Source organism: Manihot esculenta, chromosome 4 (assembly GCF_001659605.2).
Source record: "Manihot esculenta cultivar AM560-2 chromosome 4, M.esculenta_v8, whole genome shotgun sequence".
Lineage (NCBI taxonomy): Eukaryota > Viridiplantae > Streptophyta > Magnoliopsida > Malpighiales > Euphorbiaceae > Manihot > Manihot esculenta.
The window spans coordinates 34,211,455-34,235,404 of NC_035164.2; the positions used below are offsets into that span (position 1 = coordinate 34,211,455).

General features: G+C 34.2%; 3 protein-coding genes and 1 long non-coding RNA gene across 4 annotated transcripts; 3 read left to right on the plus strand and 1 right to left on the minus strand.

Moving 5' to 3' along the window:
• Positions 1–583: 583 nt before the first annotated feature.
• LOC110613756 (protease Do-like 7) lies at positions 584–5,328 on the minus strand. Its single transcript, XM_021755049.2, has 2 exons — positions 4,886–5,328; positions 584–1,903 (listed from the first exon to the last, which is right to left on the minus strand). Exons 1-2 carry the CDS (start codon positions 5,147–5,149, stop codon positions 1,781–1,783), a joined length of 387 nt encoding a protein of 128 aa, XP_021610741.1. The 5' UTR covers positions 5,150–5,328; the 3' UTR covers positions 584–1,780.
• A 2,971-nt stretch (positions 5,329–8,299) lies between these two features.
• On the plus strand, positions 8,300–22,100 carry LOC110612866. Its single transcript, XM_021753701.2, has 6 exons — positions 8,300–8,631; positions 8,961–9,118; positions 9,192–9,329; positions 9,588–9,790; positions 21,051–21,119; positions 21,935–22,100. Exons 2-6 carry the CDS (start codon positions 8,990–8,992, stop codon positions 21,945–21,947), a joined length of 552 nt encoding a protein of 183 aa, XP_021609393.1. The 5' UTR covers positions 8,300–8,631; positions 8,961–8,989; the 3' UTR covers positions 21,948–22,100.
• On the plus strand, positions 12,132–14,631 carry LOC110612869. Its single transcript, XR_002487527.2, has 2 exons — positions 12,132–14,189; positions 14,306–14,631. It is a non-coding gene; the product is annotated as an uncharacterized LOC110612869 (long non-coding RNA).
• Positions 16,080–19,701, plus strand: LOC122723559. Its single transcript, XM_043956203.1, has 2 exons — positions 16,080–18,339; positions 18,401–19,701. Exons 1-2 carry the CDS (start codon positions 17,638–17,640, stop codon positions 18,476–18,478), a joined length of 780 nt encoding a protein of 259 aa, XP_043812138.1. The 5' UTR covers positions 16,080–17,637; the 3' UTR covers positions 18,479–19,701.
• Positions 22,101–23,950: the final 1,850 nt, after the last annotated feature.

Genomic DNA, 23,950 nt, shown 5'->3' on the forward strand with positions numbered 1-23,950 from the left:
AAAGTAAAAAATACTAAATTTAATTAAACTAAATTCAAGTCTAAATCAACTTTGATCTCCGTCGTCTTAAACCATTAAATTAAAATATTTCAATTCGGACCAAACTTGGACAATGTTCAGTCCACTTCTACCACAGTAGTCTTTCTAGCCTTGTTGCCAAGCGAATATGTTCATTGAGGGTAAGTTTGGCATTGGGTTAGAGATATTATAGGATAATAGTTAATTTTATTTAGTTATTATTGATTTTAAATTAAAATATACATTAATTTAATATACCATCTTATTTTATTAATCTCATACATTTCCAAATGTATCGTGAGAAGTAGATACATAATTAATGTGTACTTAGCAGTAGTGCAAAATTTTTATATTTATCAAAACATGTGTTACATTTTTATTAATGTTACGCAAATTTACAGTTGAATTCATAAATTTAAAAGTGAAATTTACGAATCTAAAATTTATATTCATGAATTTAAAAATGTGTATATGATTGAATTGAGAAACAACAACAACGACGACTCCCACTGAAATACTTGCTGTAATACCGTCTGGACTTCACCATCCATAACAGCTGAGTATATGTTCAGTAAGTTGCTTGATTAATTTACTCACAAGAATAACAATAATCCAACATCATACTCTACAAAATCAAGTTGCATAGTAGGTGTCTTAAGTCTGCTTAATTTACCTTGTCCCCTTGGCTGGATTTCACGTCCTCTCATTGGGCTTTCCCAGTTGTTGTATTTTGGTGCCACTGCCTTGATATAATGAAGTTATGAAGTATATTTGCATACAATTATAAAAATACACCACAAACTTGGCTTGAAAACTCTACCCAAAAGAACCAGAATATCAAATACCATCAAAATTGTCATTACTGTGAATTCATGCCTACCATTTAACATCATAAGTAGTTCTTGGGCACAGCTAAATAAGGAAAACCCACAATTTAGAGATGTTGCAACCTCTGTAATATGCCGGTAGTCACCAGCAGCAGAGGCTAAACCATCCTTTTCCAGCTTGAATAGTTGGATCCCGACTACGATCAGGTTGTGCGTCTAATGGGCCGAGTTTGCCTTCGGAATTGGGACGCCAAGCACATTCTCTACCTGAATTACAATAACACCCCGAAGGGCCTCATACCTGCCTAAGAAGTAAATCCCTGCAGCAAAATGAATATATTCATTGAGAAGCTGATGTGAAGATTCAACCGTCAAGCCTCTATCCGTTGCACTAACAACTCTCAGCTTTCAGTTAATGATAAGATAACCTGCGCTCGACAACAAAGGGGATTGAGCATAAATACATTTCATCAACCAATCAAAGTTAGCACACTTCTCACATACCTTGAATCTCCTCTCCAATAAAATGACAGGACACCATAGAGAGGCTTGAAAATAGGAAACAATAAAGATGATCAAGAATCAATATCATAGGCATAGAGTTTATTACCACAAAGGAACAGTTTAAAAGATGGTCCTATATTAAATTTCTTGAACCAAGGCATCACATCACAGTTCTTTGAAAACAAAATTCCTCATAATACTGGAAAAGTAATGAATAAGAAACTACTGATGAATTATCAAAATCTTCAGGGCAAAAAGAAACACATAACTGAACTCAATTGTAACCAGTCCCAATTGGTTACCACCTAAAAGAAAATGATCCACAGCAGAGTGATAACATTCATTCAGTGCTGAATTGAGAACATCAAGTCTTGATCCTTAAGCTTCATACAATAGGCCAGCAGATAAAGCACTTAGCTTTCACTTAACAGTTACCTGCATATGGTGACAAAAAGCGTTAAAAAGTAAATTAGCAAAAGAAAGACTTTTATGCCTACTGCAGGTGGTAGGGGGTATAGGATGCCAGTAGAGATCTTGCGTTCAAGCCACGGTTCCTGCAATTGCATAAGAAACTAAATAAAGCTAAATGAAGTTTACATGAATTTCATAGACCCTAGGTTTCAACTAACAACAGCCTGAAATAGTTACGAAATGGATTAAAATGCAATCAAATAAAATTAGTAAAACAGAGTTTGTACTTATTCATGTACTTTGGCCCCTAACCAGAATAAGGAAACTGTAGCATGTTATAGAGAAAAAGAAGAAAAAATGATTCAGAATCATCAATCAAAGGCAATAAAACAAAGCAGGGTGATTAGAGTTGCACAGGACTGGCAACTTGTCCTACCTTTCAACTCATGAATTGTCCAAAATCACTAATGACAAAACAGATAATTATAATAATCTATAGATCGTTATTTGGAATTACATAAATAAAGCCAGGACCGAATTATCCAAAGAACAACAAAAAGGGCCTTCCTCTACCACTTACCTGATGACCAGCAAAGAAAATCTTGAGAGGAAAATAGAGAGGGAGCAATCTATAGGTCACCAAAGAAGTGGCTCGTATCGAGTGCAGTGTAGGAGCTTCTGAACTCCAGGAACTTCAAAAGAGTTCAAAGAGACTAACAAACTCCAAATGTTCATTGTAAGCATTGTTAAGAGGATCCATTTAACCAAACATTATTGGGGAAAGGAGGAGTATAAACAATGCTAGCAAGAAGAGTTGCATAATTCTGCCACTTCAAAGATCATATGTCATCCCAAGCACAGTAGAGGATATAGTGTTGGAATTATGAGCAGGTTAGGTTGGAGAAAAAAATAAAATACTGAGGTTAGAGCGTGGGAACCCTCACTTGGTTAACCAGAAGGCCTAGACAGCAAGGCTAGAGAAATGAATGAAATGAATGACTATACCTGAATCATGATCAGATCATAAAGAATGTTTAAGAACCAGATATAAACACCAGGAAGAGAGCCCTGCATTCTACCTGAATTTTCAAGTTACATGAATAATCTCTATACAGGACCTGAAGTTGAACCTATTCTGTTGCTGTTTGTGCTCCTGTATCACCTACGCACTTTGGATGAACAGAACTAGTAAGTTTAATTCCAGGAGAAACTCTACAGATGAGCATCAAAACTTTTGGAGTGAAAAATATTGATACATAGGCTTCCACAACCACAATCCACGCCTACCACATAAAATGGATCAATGTCAGAGACAAATCAGCAGCGAGCAAGAAAATTGAGCGTTCACATATAAACCCAAGATCCTTTACATGAAACAATTTTTGGGTTGAGTGTTGGTTGATAAACCAAGCAATTACTATACTACATCACAGACATAGTGGCTTGTATCAAGTGTAATGTAGGAGCTTCCGAACTCCAGGAACCTCAATAAGAGTTCAAAAGAGACTAACAAACTCCAAATGTTCAATGTAAGCATTGTTGAGGGATCCACTTAGCCCAATGTCGTTGGCAAAGGGAGAAATATAATCAATGCTAGCAAGAACAGTTGCATAATTCCATGACTCCAGAGATCTTATCATAAACACACGATCTGGTGTAAGTGACCAGGTTAAGATTGGAAGGAAAACAAATTACTGAAAGCGGGAACTCTCAATTTGTCAACTAGAAGGCGTAAACAGAAAGACCAGAGGAATACAGTAAGTTAACGACCAGAATGAATTTGTGTGAACTGATAATAAGGGTTGTTTGATAACATTACGTACCATAATCAAACACCAAGAAGCGAGCACCAGATTCTAATCTGAATTTTCCGGTAATATGAGATAAAAGACCTGAAACTAACAGATTCTATTGCTGTTTGCTGCTCCTGCATCATTTCGGCAGCAAATCATGGACAGAACATAGTAAGACTATATCCAGGAGAAATTTTACAGATACGCATCAAACATGAGAATGAAAAATATTGTTTGCTAAGCTTCCACACCTACAGTGTCTGAGACATAAACAGGGCAACAAGCAACTAAAACCAAATTTTCAGATAAAACACAAAATTCTTAACATTTTCATTATTTCATGCAACAATTTTTGTCTTAAACCTCTTCAAAATAACTTTGTGGTGCAGATGTTGGAGGTGGTAAACTCCAAGTGCCTAAAGAAACAGTTCAAACTTCAGAGAGCCTTGCAGACTTTAAAACTCAATCTAAACATCATAATCCTCTTGGCTAGGTAATTATATTTGTATATGGGATTCAAGGGAAGAAGTGGACAGAATAAGCAAGACTAGCCTTCTACGCCAAAGAAAGAAAGATTAGACTAAAAACTGTATTCTGTAAAAGGAAAGGCATTAAGGATTAAACTAATTTGAGATTCCCACCCACCTTAGATCATATATATGTATAGATATAAGGGATCTAACAATAATTTCATATACATAAAACCAAATAAGCAATACAGCCCACAATTTTCTAGCAAGCATGAAAGGCATATACATAAAAACAAAAAAGCACCAGATCTGCTAATAATTTCATATAAACACAAACATACATGTATCGATAGAATTGTATGGTCGCTGGAAAAAAAAACAAAATAGAAACACGGTTTTTTGGGTATTTGAGCTAACTGAAACAACTTAAGCCGTTTCGACCTCCGTGTAAACATAATTCTTAAGATTCGGCTTTTGAAACAACATGTTCAGATTTTGCGAAAGTTACTGCGCATGATTTAAAAAAACTATCTATTATTGTGATGAAAATCATTCTTTTCCCTCCTTCCTCGCCCTAAGCTAAGCAAGGGATGGTAGCCTCGTTTGAATACAGTTGCATTTACTTCTTTGGTAAGCATATTCAAATGAGACTGACATCCCTTAGCTTAGGACGAGGGAGGAGGGGAAGCAATGATTTTCATCACCGAAAGTAATAGTTTTTTTATAGGAAACATGCTCATTAACTTCCACAAAATCCGAAACCGTTGTTTTAAAAGCCTAATCTTAAACACCAAGAAACAACTTAAATTGTTTCAATTGAGCTCAAAAACCCATAAAGAAAACTAACGACATGGCGACTGGTGAGGATGATGCCACGTTGCTTATCGACGACGAAGCCAGTGGCGGAGCCAGAGGAAGGAAGTTCGGTGTCGAAGGAACGACAGGCAGTAACACGCAGCACCACTACGGCGGGAACTACCTTGTTAGTCTCTCTCCAACTATCGGCGGTATCCACCTTCTCTTGAAACGGAACGTCGTTCTCCCTGCACAAATCCTCCGCTTGGTCGAGGTCGTCGTCACTCGATTGCAGACCCATAGACTCCATCTCCGTTTCCAATTTCTCCATTGAAAGTGAATGTGAAACTTCAATCTCTTTTCTTCTCAGAGAGAAAATTGGTTTGACTTGGGATTTGGAGTCTTGTTTTCGTAATTTTCATTTTGGATATTACTCTTCGTCGCCGGCTTCAACCAATAGAAATTAAAAAGGGATAAATTATTCAAGCTTACAGTATGACCTAACTAACTCTGACGTAACTAATTAAAGTATCTCTATATTTTATAAATTATATTAAAATATTTATATAATTTATTTTCTTTAATTATAAAGAACAAGCATCAGTTTAGCTGTTTGTTGAAGTGTTAAATTTTTTTAATTCTAAAAATACCCTTCAACACTATTCTTCTTCCTCAAGCACCTCTCATTCACTCTCTCTTCCCTCTTTCTCTCCTCAAGCAGCTCGGAAAAAAAATTTCTACTTTATGAAACATGCTTTTTTCGTTTAAGAATTTGCTTTGCCCAACAGGAAATTTTATCTAGCACTAAAATCAAACACTGAACAAGCTACGAGAGTATTTCATGAATATCATCAGGAACCCAATCCAATTTTACAACAGGTATTGTAAATATCAGGAAGCTAAAGGCAACAAATTGCAATTCAAACAACTCAATCTAAAATAAATGTATAATTTGATGTTTTCCTCTGATTTACTATTTGTTAACTGACTAGCTACTCTTGAGCTACTGAAGATACAATAGCAAAAGATCTCTTTGTTAAATATTAATTTAAAATCTGAATAAAATGATGTAGAAACTTGAAAATATAATTAATTTTTTTTTGTGGAGTATTAACTTTGACATCTCTTTTAAATTATTTGAAGTTTTCGTGGTTGTATTCCAATTTTTTATTGGGATTGATAGGACTTGCTATAAACTTTCTATTCATTGTGATGAGTTTTATAAACCTATGCCTTAACTGTTGAATTGTGTAAATTTTGAAAAAAAAAAAAAAAAAAGATGCCAATGGACTGAGGGAGAGAGAGGTCTTTGAGAAAAAAGAGTGGTGGATAGAAGAATAATTATGAAATTAGAAAATTTTAAGAGGACGAGTCATTGCTAAATTGAATGGTTTTCTTCATAGTTAATAAAAATAAATTATAGTGATATTTTAATGTAATTTATAAAATATAAGAATAATTTAATTAATTAGGTAATAGATATATTAGTGTAATTATTCTAATTAAAAAATAAAAATTTGCTATAAATAATAACTTTTATTTATATAATTATTCATTTTTTATCCAATTAACGGGCGTTTTGCAAAATTAGGGGTGTGAGGAATTATTTATAGATTTAGGGTTATTGAAAAATTATTTATAGAGAGTGTGGCGCCTATTTGACAGGCGTCAGAGCCGGTCATTTTTTTTTTAAGAATGGCCTGGCGCCACTTAGAATGATGCCAGGCCATTTTTTTTTTCTTTTAAGAATGGTCTAGCGCCACTCTAAGTGGCAGCATTATTATTATTTTATTATTTTTTATTTATTAAAATATTATAATTATATTAATTAATTAAAACACGAGTGTATAAATATTTAAAATTACAAAAATTAAATTTATTTTTATTAGACTGCTATTATGCAGTCGTATATAATCACAGAATAATATTAATATCCTCGTACTTTAGAGAGTTATGAAATATATTATTATATAATTTGATAACCGCCGGATTTTTCTCACTGTAGGGAAGTTAAACCCAAAAAAGTGAAATAGGTCTAAGGTCTCATAAATCCACTTCATTTAGCCAGTCCAGTATCTTATGTCCTGACCCAAACAGACACGGGGCAGATCAGACTGCCTGCGAGTCTGGATCCAACACGAGAAGTCCAGCCCGATGATGTGATTTAAAGAAGAACAGCAAGTCCAGTCAATTCGCAGCTCTGCCCACATGCGTGCCGGAAGAATTAAATGGTCGCCTAATATAAAGAGGAGTCCTGACACTTCCGTACTAGCGATCTAAGCACATTCGGTTGTAATTAGATAATATTAGATATTTTTATAATAATAAATATTTTTTATAATTTTAATATATTAATATTTAATAAATTTTATTATTAATTTTTAAATAAAAAATTACTGTAATATATAATTTTATAATTATAAATTAATAATGTATGGCAATTACATATATAAAAATAATTCGGTTGTAATTAGATATATAAAAATAATTCAATAATATTATATATATTTATTTAATGATTATTTTTTTATTATTTTAATAAATTAATACAATAATATTATTAAATAATATCAGTAATTTTTAAATTATATAATAATATTATAAAAAAAATAAAAAAAAATAATGGTCTGGCGCCAGTCCATTTAAAAAAAAAAAATAAAAAAAATTCTAAATGACCTCAGACTCTGGTGCTTGTTAAATAGACGTCAGACTCTCTTTTCGGCTGCCATCTAGCAGTCCAATCCCAAATTCACAAATAATTTTTCTCCAATTTTAAATTCGCAAATAATTCTTCTCCCATCGCTAATTTTGCAAAAAGCCCTAATTAACTTTTATTTATATAATTATTCAGACACAAATTAGATAAATAAAGTTTTACCCAATAAAACTAGAATAATTAAATTTTAACTTTTTTAAAATCAATAGGTATATATTGTTTTATAAAAGAAATTTTAAAATTAATTTAAAATATTTAAAAGTGCGAATATATTTTATTAAAAATATGCTGATTGATTTAAAAAAAATATTAATTTTATAATTTTTTTTATAATTTATAAGAGATTTGTTAATTTATTAATTTATTCTCTTACATTACTCTTAATATTATTATAAATAAAATAAATGTAAAAATATGTAAGAGTAATAATAGTTAATAATAATAATAATAATAATAATAATAAATTCACCTATTTTATTATCTACTATTAATTTTTAACTGCAATTCACATTATTTATAAAGATTTATTTTATAATTTTAAAATTAAAAATAATAAGAATTTATTTATAATTTATAAAATAATTAAAATTATTTTTCATATAGTAATTAATGCCGCATAGCAGAACTTAACATTTTTATTTTTTTATAATAATGGCTAATTGGAAAGTCTACTCTTTATAGCAAAGTTAATCTCAATTGAAAGATTTATTTATTTATTTATTAATTTTCCCAATTAAATAACCAACCCCTTTGATCCTTTTATCATAAAAAAACCCTAAAGTCCTCCTCGCATTTTTCCCTCAGCTCTCAACACTGCCGCCCGCCCCCTCCCCCCATCTGCTTTTCCACCTCTCCCTCTGGTGCAGCTGCGCGCATATCGCGTTCCCTTCCGCCAATTATCCCTTTGCTCTTCAGGCTACCAACGTCGTTTCTGCGTCCGCTGGTCCTGGTTCCCTCTTCGCGTTTCTCCGCCGCTTCCTCTGGTCCTCGTCACTGTTTCCGCTGTCCAGCGCTTCTGCCGTGCAGTGCTCCTCTCCGCTGCTCCTATTCTTCAATCACGCCGCCGCTGCTCCTTGCCGCGTCATCATTCACTGCAGGTTTGTATGGATTGTTATATTGTGGTTTCAGATCTTTTCTTTCTAAGATTTGATAAAACTATTGATGTGGGTTTCTGAAATTTATGGAAATGCCAAGATTTAATGTAAATGTGCTGAGGGCTGTATTATGAAATTTATTGAAAATTTACCACTACTTTGAATGAATTTAGAGTTGTTTTTGTGGGATTGAAATGCTATTCTGAATTTTATTGAAATGCTAATGTTCGGGTCCAGATTCGGATTCGGGTTCAGGTAGCCTACCTAGTGGCGTCTCTCTTCCGTGCTATAAATGATAACACCCTAATCTATTTTCCCGAATGTTTTTCTAGGGTCTCTCTTTTGTACCATTTTCTGCATCATGGCTTCCAACGTCCATCATCCAAAGATTGAGGATAGCTTCCATGACGAAGGGTCTGCTGAGGAAGATCAGGATAAATACCAAGAGGATTTGGTAAAGAAATACGGCGAGCAGTTTGCAGAAAGCGATGTAATTTACTAATCTATCATTTAATATATTTATTTGTTTTTTTTTTCTCAACTTTTTGGCAATCCCTGTACAGGGTTTTGAATACGACTATTGGCCTGTGACAATGAATTGGCTTGGTCTTGGTCAACGCATCCATCTCGAAGAGGATGCAAGGTATGCTGAACAGGTCAAAGAGGCCCTTGACTTTGCTATTAGGAAACAGAATGAAAAGGTGACGCTTATACTTTATATTTTATGGCATTGATTAGATATTATATAATTGTACAATTTATTACCGTTGATTAGAAATTACTGTGTAAATTAATAGTTTTTCTTATTGCTAACTGAGGGTTTAAGAAATCACAATGTCTACAGATCTGCATTCCATCTTTATAACTGTTTTTCTGTGCCTCAAAAGACATTTTTTTTTTCATTGTATTTCTCTATTTTAAGCTATTTGGTATTAATTACATTCATTTCAATCATACAGGGGGCAAATCTTGAAGTGGATAAAATTCTTATAGCAACCGGTTTTCTACCTTTTCTGTATTACATAACTTTTAGAGCCAAAAACTTGACTACGGAGGAAACCAGAGAGTATCAAACTAGGGTCGTATGGGATCCATTTACCCGTTCTGACGCTGATGCTAATGTCGAGCTTTTCAGGTTCAGAAAAGATAAAAAAAGACAGAGGTAATTTGTTGTTTTAGATTTCTGCATCTATACATCTAATCAGCTCAGTTCTTACGGCAGTTTTGCCCCAGCTATATACTGTCTGTTTGGCATTTCTATCGCTGTTATAATTGCTGAATCTGAAAAAAATAGAAAATCGCTTCTAGACCAATTTTTTTTTTGTTTAAATTTTGTGATTGGTTGTTTAACATGTGGGAAAAATTGACAAAAAGGTCATAGTTTTTAAACCCGGTTCGATCAATGAATCGGCTAGGTCTGAGTGTTGGGGGTTTAAAGTTCAACCGTGGTTGAATCGGGATTTAATCGTGTTATTATTAAATAAATAGTAAAAAAATTACTTATAATGCTTTTTTTATTATAGATAATGTTATTATATAGATCATTAATTTTGCCGAAAAACAATTCTCATCAAACAATCCTATTCGGACGTTTGACTGACTGTGACTTTCTCGTCACACATTCCAAGGAAGTATGCGGGTATATTTATTTACATTTACATATTTGTATTAATAATAATAGATTTTTTTTTACAATAATAATAATAATAATACTTTATTGATTTATTGTATACCTTTTATTTTTAGTACTATCTTTTTTTTTTGTTAACAAAAGATTTTGTTGCCAAAATTTATATCAAGTGTATATAATGAAAGAGCCAAACAAAAGTCAGCTTTATAAGCACTTTTAAATCAGATGTTATGTCTATAGCCTCCAGGCAATACATCCATCAAAGCATGCCTATCCATAAAGAAGTTTACCCGCATCACCCTCCCATAATCTATTGCCAACAAATCTTTAAGATACCTAATCAATATTAGTCCACCCCATCAGTCAATAACAATAATTAATCCTCTCCCTTACATTACTCACACAAGGTATCACATAGCTAAGCAACAATTAGAAGAATTCTTATACCATCCGGCACACTTTTCCCATTAGTCTAATAAATCAATATCATATCACCATTAAACTGCAATATCCCTACATCACCAAATAGAATTATATAATTCGTATACTAATATTTAGTGTGTATATGAAGCAGTTAGCATTCACATAGCAGCAATTGTCAGTAATTAAAAAATAGTAATATACTAATATACAAACACATTCTCAATTCTTCACTCTTGTGCTCTCTCCCCTACATCTTCTTTGCTCCTCCCCACTTTTTCAAAAGGGTTAGATAAGTTCACATTTTACAGTACAAAACATAAATAATTAAAAAATTATTTCTTTGATGCAAAATAAACTAAAAATTATTAAAAATTAATAAAGTAAAAATTTAATGAAAATTAAATTTAATAATTAATATATAGACTAACTTTGGGATACCATACTCGCTTGAAGATTGACTTGCCCAATCCTTTTTTAATCCTTCCAAAACCATTTTTATACCACAGATCGCCTCATGAGTTTCAGAACTCTCAAAATTCATTTCTTTCATTATCAGTTACCACTCCATAGTAACTGCATGTAATCGTTGGCTTTGGTGCGATTTAATGCCAGAGTGTACTTCTTAGCAAAAAAAGATAATGAATATATTAATTGATTTATAAAGCTAAAACAAAAAATTAAAATAATAAAGCCTTATCCTTTTTTAAAATTTTCAAATTTAGGGTCTACGGATAAAATTCTCAAAACAGGTCCATTATTCAGCTCTTTCTCCGATTGAACGTCCGTGATACATTTTTAATTTCTATGTCTTCAGAAATAATAACAATAAGATCTTGACGTGGCTATAAATAAAAAATATATATAAAAAAATATATTATCAAACTTATATCAATACTAAGTATATTTCATTTTGTCAATAATATTTTTATCGATAAGATATAGAAAATAAAAATAATATTAAAATATATTTTATAAAATAAATTACCTTGCGAATGGTAGAAGGCATTAAACCAATAAAGCTATAATTTTTTTTCTAAACAAAGACTTTCTATCATCAAAAATTGATTTATAGCTTTATCGAATGAAATATGTAATTTATAACCAAAAGTGTTTATTAACACTTGGGATGATAGTGATAAGCGGTCATCATGGTGCAATCTCAATTGTTTATTAATTCATCTCTAAAAAACGTAAGACTATCGCTCAACATATATTTTAGTTGAAAATTGAAAAAAAATATTAGTAATCACTATAAACATGCATCATAATAAAAAAAAAATTAAAGATTTTATTTTTTTAATTATTTTATAAATTTAAAAATTAGTTTTGCACTAACACATTTTGATGGTAATAATTATATATGTAAAAAAAAATTATAAATGCCGGTTAATTTCTTACTTTTTAAAATATTTTAATTAAAAAAAAAGAAAAAAATGTTAATAATCATGCATCATAATGAAAAAAAAAACAATTAAAGTTTTTTTTTTATTTCATAAATTTAAAAATAAGGTTTGCATATCTAAAATAAAACTATATATGCATCACCTTGGGTGTATTGGGGTGCTGATTAACTATTTTCAATTCAGTTTATAGTTAAACTGATATTGCACCCTTGAACCATTCGTTTTACCTTTTTCTTCACCTTTTTCTTTTCCCCTGCTCAAAGGCCAAGAAATAATTAAAGACTCAAAATATTTAGAATGATAAACGCCAATCTCAAAAGAGGTTAAGAAATCTTAAAAAATCAAGGCCAAGAAAGATATTTTTTTATGCAAGAAAGATGAATCTTAATCTCAAAAGAGGCCAAGAAATCTTAGAGAAAAAAAGGAGGGAGAATTAACGCGATGGTAAAGGATGATGAAAATTCAAAAATGCAAAAGCAAAACATTAACATACTTACCATCAATGTCCTTCAAAAAGCTCTCTTCTGTTTTTAGTGGTTTTGCTTATAACAGTGATTAATTCGATAAGGCTCTCTTCTGTTTTTAGTGGTTTTGCTTATAACAGTGATTAATTCGGTGTTATTTTAAAATTTGAAGGACATTGATGGTAAGTATGTTAATGTTTTGATTTTGCATTTTTGGATCTTCGTCAGCCTTTACCATCGCGTTGATTCTCTCTCCTTTCTTTCTTTAAGATTTCTTGGCCTCTTTTGAGATTGACATTCTTGCATGAAAAATATCTTTCTTGACCTTAATTTTTCAAGATTTCTTGGCCTCTTTTGAGATTGGCGTTCATCATTCTAAATATTTTGAGTCTTTAATTATTTCTCGACCTTTGAGCAGGGAAAAGAAAAAGGTAAAGCGGGTGGTTCTAGGGTGCAATCTCAGTTTAACTATAAACTGAATTGGAGAGAGTTAATCAGCACTCCAATACGTAAACAAACTCAAGGTGATGCATATATAGTTTTATTTTATATATGCAAAGCTTATTTTGAAATTTATGAAATAAAAAAAATAGAGCCTTTAATTTTTTTTTTTCATTATGATGCATGATTACTAATATTTTTTTTTAACTAAGATATTTTAAAAAGTAAGAAATGCATATAAATTATTATTTAGTTCATTAGATTTATATTTTTTTACTTAAATAGTATAGTTTTATTATGATGGATTTATAGTTTTGTTTTAGATATATAATTATTACTATCAAACATGTGTTAGTGCAAAACTAATTTTTAAATTTATAAAATAATTAAAAAAATAAAGCCTTTAATTTTTTTTTCATTATGATGCAGGTTTATAGTGATTACTAACATTTTTTTTCAACTAAGATATATGTTGGGCGTTAACTTTGTCTTCCGTTATCGAGAGATGAATTAATAAGACATTGAGATTGCACCATGAAGACCGCTTATCACTATCATCCCAAGTGTTAATAAACACCTTTGGTGATAAATTACAGATTTCATTCGATAAAGCTATAAATCAATTTTTGATGACGGAAAGTGTTTGTTTAGAAAAAAAATTGTAGCTTTATCGGTTTAATGCCTTCTACCATTCGCAAGGTAATTTATTTTATAAAATATATTTTAATATTATTTTTATTTTCTATATCTTATCGGTAAAAATATTATTGACAAAATAAAATATATTTAGTATTGATATAAGTTTGATCATATATTTTTTTATTTATAACCACGTCAAGGTCCTATTGTTATTATATTGAAGGCATAGAAATTAAAAATGTGTCACGGACGTTCAATTGGAGAAAGAGACCTGTTTTGGGAATTTTATTCGTAGACCCTGAATTTGAAAATTTAAAAAAAGGGTAAGGCTTTATTATTTTAATTTTTTGTTTCAGCTTTATAAATCAATTAATATATTCATTATCTGTTTTTGCAACGAAGTATGAAAGAAACAATTACATGTTACTATCACTGGAGTGGTAACTGATAATGAAAGAAATGAATTTTGAGAGTTCCGAAACTCATGGGGCGATCTGTGGTGTGAAAATGGTTTTAGAAGGATTGGGCAGGTCAATCTTCAAGCGAGTATGGTATCTCAAAGTTAGTCTATATATTAATTATTAAATTTAATTTTTATTAAGTTTTTACTTTAATAATTTTTAGTTTATTTTGCACCAAAGAAATAATTTTTTAATGATTTATGTCTTGTACCGTAGGATGTGAACTTATTTAGCCCTTTTAAAAAAGTGGGGACGAGCAAAGAAGATGCAAGGAAGGGAGCACAGGGGTGAAGAATTGAGAATGTGTTTGTATATTAGTATGTTACTATTTTTTAATTACTGACAATTGTTGCTATGTGAATGTTAACTCTTTATATACACACACTAAATAGTAACATACACTAAATATTAATATACGAATTATATAATTCTATTTGGTGATGTAGGGATATTGCAGTTTAATGGTGATATGATATTGGTTTATTAGACTAATGGAAAAAGTGTGCTGGACGGTATAAGAATTCTTCTAATTGTTGCTTGGCTATGTAATACCTGGTGTGAGTTTGACGGATGGAGTGGACTAATATTGATTAGGTATCTTAAAGACTCAATTTGGATTGATGTTGCCTACTGGATTGTTTGTTGGCAATAAATTATGGAAGGGTGATGCAGGTAAACTTTTTTGTGGATGGGCATGCTTTGATGGATGTATTGCCCTAGAGGCTATAGACATACCATCTAATTTAAAAGTGCTTAAAAAGCTGACTTTTGTTTGACTCTTTCAGTTTTGATTGTTGATTATTTCATTGTATACACTTGACGTAAATTTTGGCAACAAAATGTTTTTGTTAAAAAAAAAAAGATAGTACTAAAAATAAAAGGTATACAGCAAATCAATCAATTATTATTATTATTGTAAAAACAAAAATCTATTATTATTAATACAAACATGTAATATACACCCATGCTTGCAAGGAAGGTGTGCCGAGAAAGTCACGGTCATGTGATGGTCAAACGTCCGGATAAGATTGTTTGATGAGAGTTGTTTTTCGGCAAAATGGTGGATATTTTGATCAAGAAGGAAGACCACTCGTAATAGTCTTTAATTAAAAGAATTACCATCGATTGGCAGCGATAACCCATTATTAATTACAAATTGGCCATGCCTTTTCTTAAATAGAGAGCCTTAATTTTCGGCCACAATTATAAACATGAGTTATCTTTTTATCTCTAATAATAATAATAACTTAAGTCAATGGAAGCTAATCTTTTTTATAGGCCTTTTCATGTTCATTCCTATGATGAATTTTTAAAATGGCTAATTATATTTTAAATTTATTAAAATTTTTATTTGTTTATAGAGATTGAGTTTGAGATTTTCTGTGTTGAATTTTGATGAATTAAACTTTAGAGACTAAAATATTGAATTCAAAAAATAGAGACAAATTTATTAATTATGTAATATTTTAAGGACGAAAACATATTTTTTTTAATAGAAACCTATAAATTTGTAGGAATTAAATTTCAGAAACTAAAATATTGAATTCTAAAAAAAATAATTTAGTCATTTTCCTTGTTACTAGCGGCATCTTTTATAGATGACTTTAATTTTGACGAAATTAAACCTTAGAGATGAAAATGTTGAATTCTAAAAATAAAGAGATGAATCTATTAATTACACTTTATTTCATGGATAAAAAAAAATTTTCATTAAAATTTAGTTTTTTATCTTAATAAAATTTACAATTTAGTTATATTTTTATATTTGATATTTAAATAAAGCTAGAAATAAATGCACCATATATACTTTTACAAATTAATGTCTAAACATTACTGTTGTAAGTACTTAAAATTTTACAATTGATGCTTTTAAATTGTCAAGTTAGCCTTATAAATATAAATAATTACTTTAAAAAATTATTTTATTAATTAAATAAAAGCAATATTGTTAAAGTTTAATTTTAACGAAATAATTATATCATAATTTTTATAAATGAGCAACTAAAATTTTTAAAATATTTGAATTCCAATAAATGGCTGATTTTTTTTAGATTACCATCTAAATTTATATCCAACAAAATGTAGTTGAAAAGTATAATAACTAAATTTTAAGAATTTGATCAATAAATAAACGAAATAATGAGAGATAAAAGAAAAAGAACATTAACCATTAAGCAATTCATTTGTTTTATTTAATAGAAACTGAGTACGTAAGGCTGTTTTTAAACTGTATAATTTTTAGCTTATTTTTTTGATCTATCATTTTTCATTCTTTCTTTTTCTTCTTTTTGTTTTTTTCTTTATTTTTAACTTTTTAGTTATTTAGTGATGACCGCTGGATTTCTCCACCCCGGTCTGAGGCCAGACCCATAATGACAGCCCATTACTTGAAGGCCATCAAGTCCCCCACATGAACCAGGTCCAGTCCGCTCAGCCTAAAGACCGGGCTCCATCTAGATTTTTTAGTCAGGCCGGCCCAGTCTTTTCGGCCCAAAGATCAGATCTCCTCTGGGCTCAGTCCTAATCTCATCTTTCGGCCCAGCCCGGAGGAAAGAAGGTGGCCAGGCCGTCCGCGTGCGTGCCGGGGGGAATTAAATGGCCGTTAGGATGTCGCAGAGGCCTGATTCTTCCGGACATACGTATCAACATGGCAGAGACAGGTGGCCCAATGACGAGAAATTTGTTATACGTCACTAGCAGGCAAAAGAAACGAATAAAAGGGGAGGGGCATCCTTCTCTCGAACTAAGCTTACAGAACCCTTGTAAAACCCTATTTACTGGATCTCAGATTATCAATTGTCGCCGTCTGTGGAAACGAAGGAGATCTTTTCGTCGCCGGAGTTCCACTCTTACAATATCCACTGAGATCCACAATGGCCAACCATAATGAAAACAACCTTGCTAATATCCCTAATGACCTGAGCTCTGCTCAGGAGGGACAACAGTTCTTTTTTTCCAGTCCCACAACCCCAAACAACCAACCACCAATCCCCTTCAACCCCTCGCCGAGCTTGGCAGGGAATGTTCCCTGAGCAACTTTGTCCAACCAGGACCTCCAAACCATGGCTCATCAACTACAAAACAATGCCCACTAGCTGGGGCAGATAATGCAATAGAGGGGCCTTAGCACCCTAGTGAATGTGACGCCGGTGGTAGAAGAACCTCGAACCAATGAACCCTAGCCTACCTTTAACCATCCCCAAACAAACAGTAGAGAAACCGGAGAAAGGAGAAGGGCCGGGGGAGAAGAAGAACCGGAGGCGAGAGTTCATGGAAGAAGGGTGAGGGAGTTGATAGAGAACGATGAGGCAGATAGTTATGCTGCCGGGACAACTAGAAGGACGAGAAGTGAAGCATGGGAGGAGGGATGTCGCCTGAAGAAGAGGACCAGGCAAGAAGAGGAAGAAAGTGTGGATCAGAAACTGCAGAGAATGAGGGAGCAACTCTTGGTTGAGCTGGGGGCGAAGGACCCCAACCAAGCTCTCTTGCCTACCTCTTCGCCTTTCTCGAAATGGGTGCAGTAGGAGACCGTACCCAAGAAGTTTATAATGCCACCCATGGCAGCTTATGACGGAGTGGGAAATCCAAGAGAGCATGTCCTCAACTACAAGACCTTTATGGAGCTGCAGATTCTATCGGATGCCTTGATGTGCAAGGTATTCCCCACTATGCTCATGGGGCCGGCATGGGCGTGGTTTAACAGCTTGGAGGCTGGAAGTATCAGAAGTTTCGGGGACCTGGCCAACGCCTTCATCACCCGGTTCATAGCCGGTGTGCCAGCGAATAGAAAGACCAGTTACTTGGAGACGGTCAGGCAAAGAAGAGACAAATCGCTCAGGGAGTATGTTGCCCATTTCAACACGGAGGCCCCACAGATCCCCGAGCTGGATGAGGGCAGAGCGGTGGAGGCAATGCAGAAGGGGACGACCTCGCCAGAGTTCTTTGGCTCGTTGAGTAGGAAGCCTCCCACCTCGCTGGCAGAGCTGATGAAGAGGGCGGAGAAGTGTATAAGGCAGGATGACGGCTTGGTGACGAGCAGATTTGCCAAAGGAGTGGCAGACAGGGGGAAAGTCCCGGAAGAAAGGAGGCCAGAGAGGCATGATAAAAAGCCAAGCAAGAGACCTGAGCCGTACAAACAGCCCTGGGATCAAAGGGACCAGAGACCTTTCTCCCCTTGGGTCCCAGAACAAAGAACCTTCCCTCCGCGGATTCCAGAGAACCTGACTCCACTCAACGCCTCTAGAGCGGAGGTGCTCATGGCAGTTTAGGATAAGGAGTTCCTATAATGGCCCAAGCCTATGAGGGCAGAAGCAAACCAGTGAGATCCTAACAAGTATTGTCAGTATCATCGCACCCACGGCCATGACACCAATAACTGCTACCAGCTGATTAGTGAGATCAAAAGGCTGATAAAGAGGGGACACCTCAGGAACTTTGTGAAGAAGCCGGAGGCAGAAAGGCCTCAGCCGAACCCAGCAGCACAAACACCCAGGAGGACGGGAGTAGGACCGATGAATGATGGTTCTAGTGGGGCCATCAACATGATTGTCGGAGGAACCGGAGGTCGGATGAGCCGAAGGGGAAAGAAGGGAGGCCGAGATGGGGAAAACAGCAGCGCCGAGGTCATGCAGGTAGTTGAGCACTCTCCAGTGACCATCACCTTCTCTCCGGAGGATGTCCAGGGTGTTCAGATGCCTCATGACAATGCCCTTATTATTGAAGCCGTCATCCACAACTACCGGGTTAAGAAGATCTTGGTGGATGACGGAAGTAAGGTGAATTTGTTACCGTACAGGGTCTTTTAGCAGATGGGAATCCCTGAAGAGCAGTTGGTTCGGGACCAGGCCCCGGTCAAAGGGATCAGAGGAGTCCCAGTGCCTGTAGAGGGGAAAGTAAAGCTGGCTCTCACTCTAGGAGAAGCGCCCAGAACTCGCACTCATTATATGGTGTTTTTAGTAGTCAGACTCCCCCTGAGCTACATCGCAATACTAGGAAGACCTGCGCTGTTCGACTTTGAGGCCGTAACCAACATTAGATATCTGGCTATGAAATTTCCAACAGAAGCAGGAATGGGAGTAGTAAAAGGAAGCCAGGAAGAGGCAAGAGCAATGTATCTGGCCGCAGTATCAGAGCCGAGCTCGACTCGGAAGTTCGGGAGGTCCGAGACGAGAAAAAAGAGGCCAGAACAGAGCATGTCGGAGAGCTGGAGACCTTTCCCTTATCAGAAGCACAGACAGATAAGGTCTTCAGTCTTAACGTCGGCCTCACTGAAGAGCAGAAAACGAAAGTCATGGCCCTGATCCGAGGTCACGCGTCAAGCTTCGCCTGGGAGCCTTCTGACATGTCCAGGATTGATCCTGAAGTGATGACACACAGGCTGAATGTCCTCCTAGAGGCCAGGCCGGTGAAGCAGAAGAAGAGGGTGGTAGGAAGGGAGAAGCAACAGGCCACCAGGGAGGAGGTACAAAAGCTTGAGGAGGCAGGATTTATTAGGGAGGTTATGTACCCACAGTGGCTAATAAATCCTGTATTAGTAAAAAAAGCCAATGGCAAATATAGGATGTGTATAGATTTTACAGACCTCAATCAAGCATGCCCTAAAGATTGTTACCCCCTCCCTGATATTAATAAAATGGTCGACTCCACGGCCGGTTTTGATTACATGTCGTCTTTAGATGCTATGTCTGGTTACCACCAAATTCTAATGGACAGGTCGGATGAAGCAAAGACCTCGTTCATAACAGAAGATGGGACCTACTGCTATAAAGCCATGCCTTTCGGGCTGAAGAATGCTGGGGCAACATACCAAAGACTGATGAACAAAATCTTCAAAGATCAGATCAGCAGGAATGTTGAAGTATATGTGGATGATATGGTGGTGAAGAGTCCGACCTTTCAGCAGCACTTGGTTGACCTGAGGGAGGTGTTCGAGGTGCTAGAGCAATACAGAATGAGCCTGAACCCGGCTAAATGCGCTTTCTTCATCAGGGGAGGAAAATTCTTAGGATGTATGGTGAGTGGAAAAGGCATTGAGCCCAATCTGGAGAAAGTGGAAGCTATCTTGAATATGCCGAGCTGACCTGTGTGAGGGATGTCCAGAGACTTACTGGAAGGGTGGTGACGCTTAATCAATTGAGGAAAGTGCCGAGCTTCGAATGAACCGAAGACTGCCGAGAGGCTTTCAAAGAGCTCAAAAGCTATCTTAGCTCGCCACATGTGCTCAGCAGTCCCTTGGAAGGGAAAGAGCTCCTGATTTATTTATCAGCCTCAGAACAAAATAAGATACATTAATTATGTAACTACTTCTCACGATACATTTGGAAATGTTTGAGATTAATAAAATAAGATGATATATTAAATTATTGTAAATTTTAATTTAAAATCAATAATAACTAAATAAAATTAACTACTTCCCTATAATATCTCTAACCCCATGCCAAACTTACCCTGTGGTAAAAGTGGGCTGAACATTGTCGAAGTTTGGTCCGAATTGAAATATTTTAATTTAATGGTTTAAGGCGACCGAGATCAAAGATAATGACTTGAATTTTGTTTAATTAAATTTAGTATTTTTATTTTTTTAAAGAATTTAAATTTACATTAAGTTTGATATAAAATTAATAAAATAAGTTGATATATTAAATTAAAGTAAATTTTAATTTAAAATCAATAATATCTAAATAAAATTAACTATGGAAGAGGGAAGCTTTAAAAATGTGAAACATAAACGGAATCCACGCGATTGTATTAAATTCCAGTCCATAGAAAGTTTCGAATCCGGAACTGTTACTGTATCAGAGCAAACACAGCGTACTGGAAAAGCGAGCCAAAAAGCCACACCCAAAATTTCTTCACACAAACATCTCTCTCTCTCTAACTCAAAACTTCCCTTTTCGTATCCTATAAGTCTCTCTCTTCATTTGATTACTTAATAATTGCTTAACCTTCCAAAATTGGTTAGTTTCATGACTTCTTCAGTTTCATCGAACCGAGGCGACTCATTCTTCATCGCCGCGCACATACTCCTATGGTGAGTCACACTTGCTTTATTTCATTTCCTTATTGTTAGTTTTTGCTTTTGCATTTTATTGAAGAAATTTGCTTTTCTTATCTTAAAATATGCATAAAATTTGTCAATTTTAAGTGTTTGTAGTGAGCTAAGTTTCAATTGAGCTTGAAATGCACTCTTGTGGGTTTTGTTTTTATTCAATTTTGTAATCCTTGTTTGCATATCGTGTCTTTGATTCATAATATAACTGCTTGAATTGAATATAGCTTTGTATAGATATGGTTAAGTGTGAAGTACCATTTCCGTGGTTAATTTATAAATACAGATAGGTGCCTAGGAAATTTTGCTTCCCTGGGGAGGGGGTGGTGGTTTGGTTATATTGTCATATTATTGGAATTTAGGGTTGTTAACCAGTTAGGTGAAAATTAGTTAGTTTTTCTTTTGGATGTGTCAATTGTAATTTGTAACAGAATTAATAATGTAACTATTGCTTTATGTAGTTTAGTGGCTTGCTAAGTTTATGTGATTGTTTTGGGTTTATTTTGCTATTATTTTATGTTCAGGCGGATACTTAAAACAATTTTGTGACTTTAGTTTGGTTTTTGTTAAGAGCATTTGGAAATTGGAAACTTTATCTGGTGGAGTAGGTAAATTAAATGTGGATCTTTTCTTTTCTTTTTTGAGAAGTGATATAAATAAACTTCATAAAGATAGTCATTGTTTTAGTGAGTTTGGATATGTGTGCCATTTGCATGTGGTACATAAAGTTGCAGCCTTGAAAAGGAAAAGAATTAACCAGTTATTGTGTCTTGTTCACTTTTGTTTGGGGTTTTCAGTTTCTGTATTTGAGTTGCATGTGGTGGATTTTCCATGGAAACAGAGTTTGGAGTTGAGGGTAATGATTAACGGAAGTATGAAGAAGCTGGGTGTCGGAAAATTTACTCTTCTCTGTCTTCAACCAAGCAGCTCACTGATCCCGTTGTATACAAGCTTGTGCGGGTAATTCTGAAATATCTATGGTTTTGGTAATTGTTTTGTTTATTATCATTTTGATTAGGTGGGGAAGGCCATTTTAGTTTGTTTTTGGGCATCAAAAAGTTGAATGAGATTGTCCAGGATAGCAGTTTTGGTGCATGCAGCAGCTTAGAACATGGAATTGAGAGGTCTGTATTTCATCCTACCAAAACTAGCACAGAAATTGAGAGGTCTGTATTTCTTTTTGGTTTTTTTCCCAGCGACCATACTATTCTATCAATACATGTATGTTTGTGTTTATATATTAGCAGATCAGGTGCTTTTTGTTTTTATGTATATGCCTTTTATGCTTGCTAGAAAATTGTGGGCTGTATTGCTTATTTGGTTTTACGTATATGAAATTATTGTTAGGATCCCTTATATATATATATATATATATGATTTAAGGTGGGTGGGAATCTCAAATTAGTTTCATCCTTAATGCCTTTCCTTTTACAGAATACAGTTTTTAGTTTAATCTTTCTTTCTTTGGCTTAGAAGGCTAGTCTTGCTTATTCTGTCCACTTCTTCCCTTGAATCCCATATACATATATAATTACCCAGCCAAGAGAATCCTCAATGATGTTTAGATTGAGTTTTAAAGTCTGCAGGGCTCTCTGAAGTTTGAACTGTTTCTTTAGGCACTTGGAGTTTACCACCTCCAACATCTGCACCACAAAGTTATTTTGAAGAGGTTTAAGACAAAAATTGTTGCATGAAATAATGAAAATGTTAAGAATTTTGTGTTTTATCTGAAAATTTGGTTTTAGTTGCTTGTTGCCCTGTTTATGTCTCAGACATTGTAGGTGTGGAAGCTTAGCAAACAATATTTTTCATTCTCATGTATGATGCGTATCTGTAAAATTTCTCCTGGATATAGTCTTACTATGTTCTGTCCATGATTTGCTGCCGAAATGATGCAGGAGCAGCAAACAGCAATTGAATCTGTTAGTTTCAGGTCTTTTATCTCATATTACCAGAAAATTCAGATTAGAATCTGGTGCTCTCTTCTTGGTGTTTGATTATGGTATGTAATGTTATCAAACAACCCTTACTATCAGTTCACACAAATTCATTCTGGTCGTTAACTTACTGTATTCCTCTGGTCTTTCTGTTTACGCCTTCTGGTTGACAAATTGAGAGTTCCCGCTTTCAGTAATTTGTTTTCCTTCCAATCCTAACCTGGTCACTTACACCAGCTCGTGTGTTTACGATAAGATCTCTGGAGTCATGGAATTATGCAACTGTTCTTGCTAGCATTGATTATATTTCTCCCTTTGCCAACGACATTGGGCTAAGTGGATCCCTCAACAGTGCTTACATTGAACATTTGGAGTTTGTTAGTCTCTTTGAACTCTTATTGAGGTTCCTGGAGTTCGGAAGCTCCTACATTACACTTGATACAAGCCACTATGTCTGTGATGTAACTTGAAAATTCAGGTAGAATGCAGGGCTCTCTTCCTGGTGTTTATATTTGGTTCTTAAACATTCTTTGTGATCTGATCATGATTCAGGTATAGTCATTCACTTCATCCATTTCTCTAGGCTTGTTGTCTAGGGCTTCTGGTTAACCAATTGAGGGTTCCCACGCTCTAACCTCAGTATTTTATTTTTTTGTCCAACCTAACCTGCTCATAATTCCAACACTATATCCTCTACTGTGCTCTGGATGACATATGATCTTTGAAGTGGCAGAATTATGCAACTCTTCTTGAAATAATTAAATCATATTATTGAAAGTTATTAAAATTAATATATATTTTAATAAGGTAAAGAAATGCATATTTTCATATAAATTATTATTTAGTTAATTAGATTTATATTTTTTTAATTAAATA

What these genes read in the sequence shown, in the direction of transcription:
- LOC110612866 (XM_021753701.2), top strand. Translation starts at nt 8,990, where the DNA reads ATGGCTTCCAACGTCCATCATCCAAAGATTGAGGATAGCTTCCATGAC. An exon ending in TTAGGAAACAGAATGAAAAG is followed by an intron (nt 9,330 to 9,587) that starts GTGACGCTTATA and finishes TCAATCATACAG; the next exon opens with GGGGCAAATCTTGAAGTGGA. An exon ending in AAAGATAAAAAAAGACAGAG is followed by an intron (nt 9,791 to 21,050) that starts GTAATTTGTTGT and finishes AAAATTGGTTAG; the next exon opens with TTTCATGACTTCTTCAGTTT.
- LOC122723559 (XM_043956203.1), top strand. Translation starts at nt 17,638, where the DNA reads ATGCCACCCATGGCAGCTTATGACGGAGTGGGAAATCCAAGAGAGCAT. An exon ending in TCAACGCCTCTAGAGCGGAG is followed by an intron (nt 18,340 to 18,400) that starts GTGCTCATGGCA and finishes TGAGGGCAGAAG; the next exon opens with CAAACCAGTGAGATCCTAAC.
- LOC110613756 (XM_021755049.2), bottom strand. Translation starts at nt 5,149, where the DNA reads ATGGAGAAATTGGAAACGGAGATGGAGTCTATGGGTCTGCAATCGAGT. An exon ending in AGCAACGTGGCATCATCCTC is followed by an intron (nt 1,904 to 4,885) that starts ACCAGTCGCCAT and finishes ATGCAATTGCAG; the next exon opens with GAACCGTGGCTTGAACGCAA.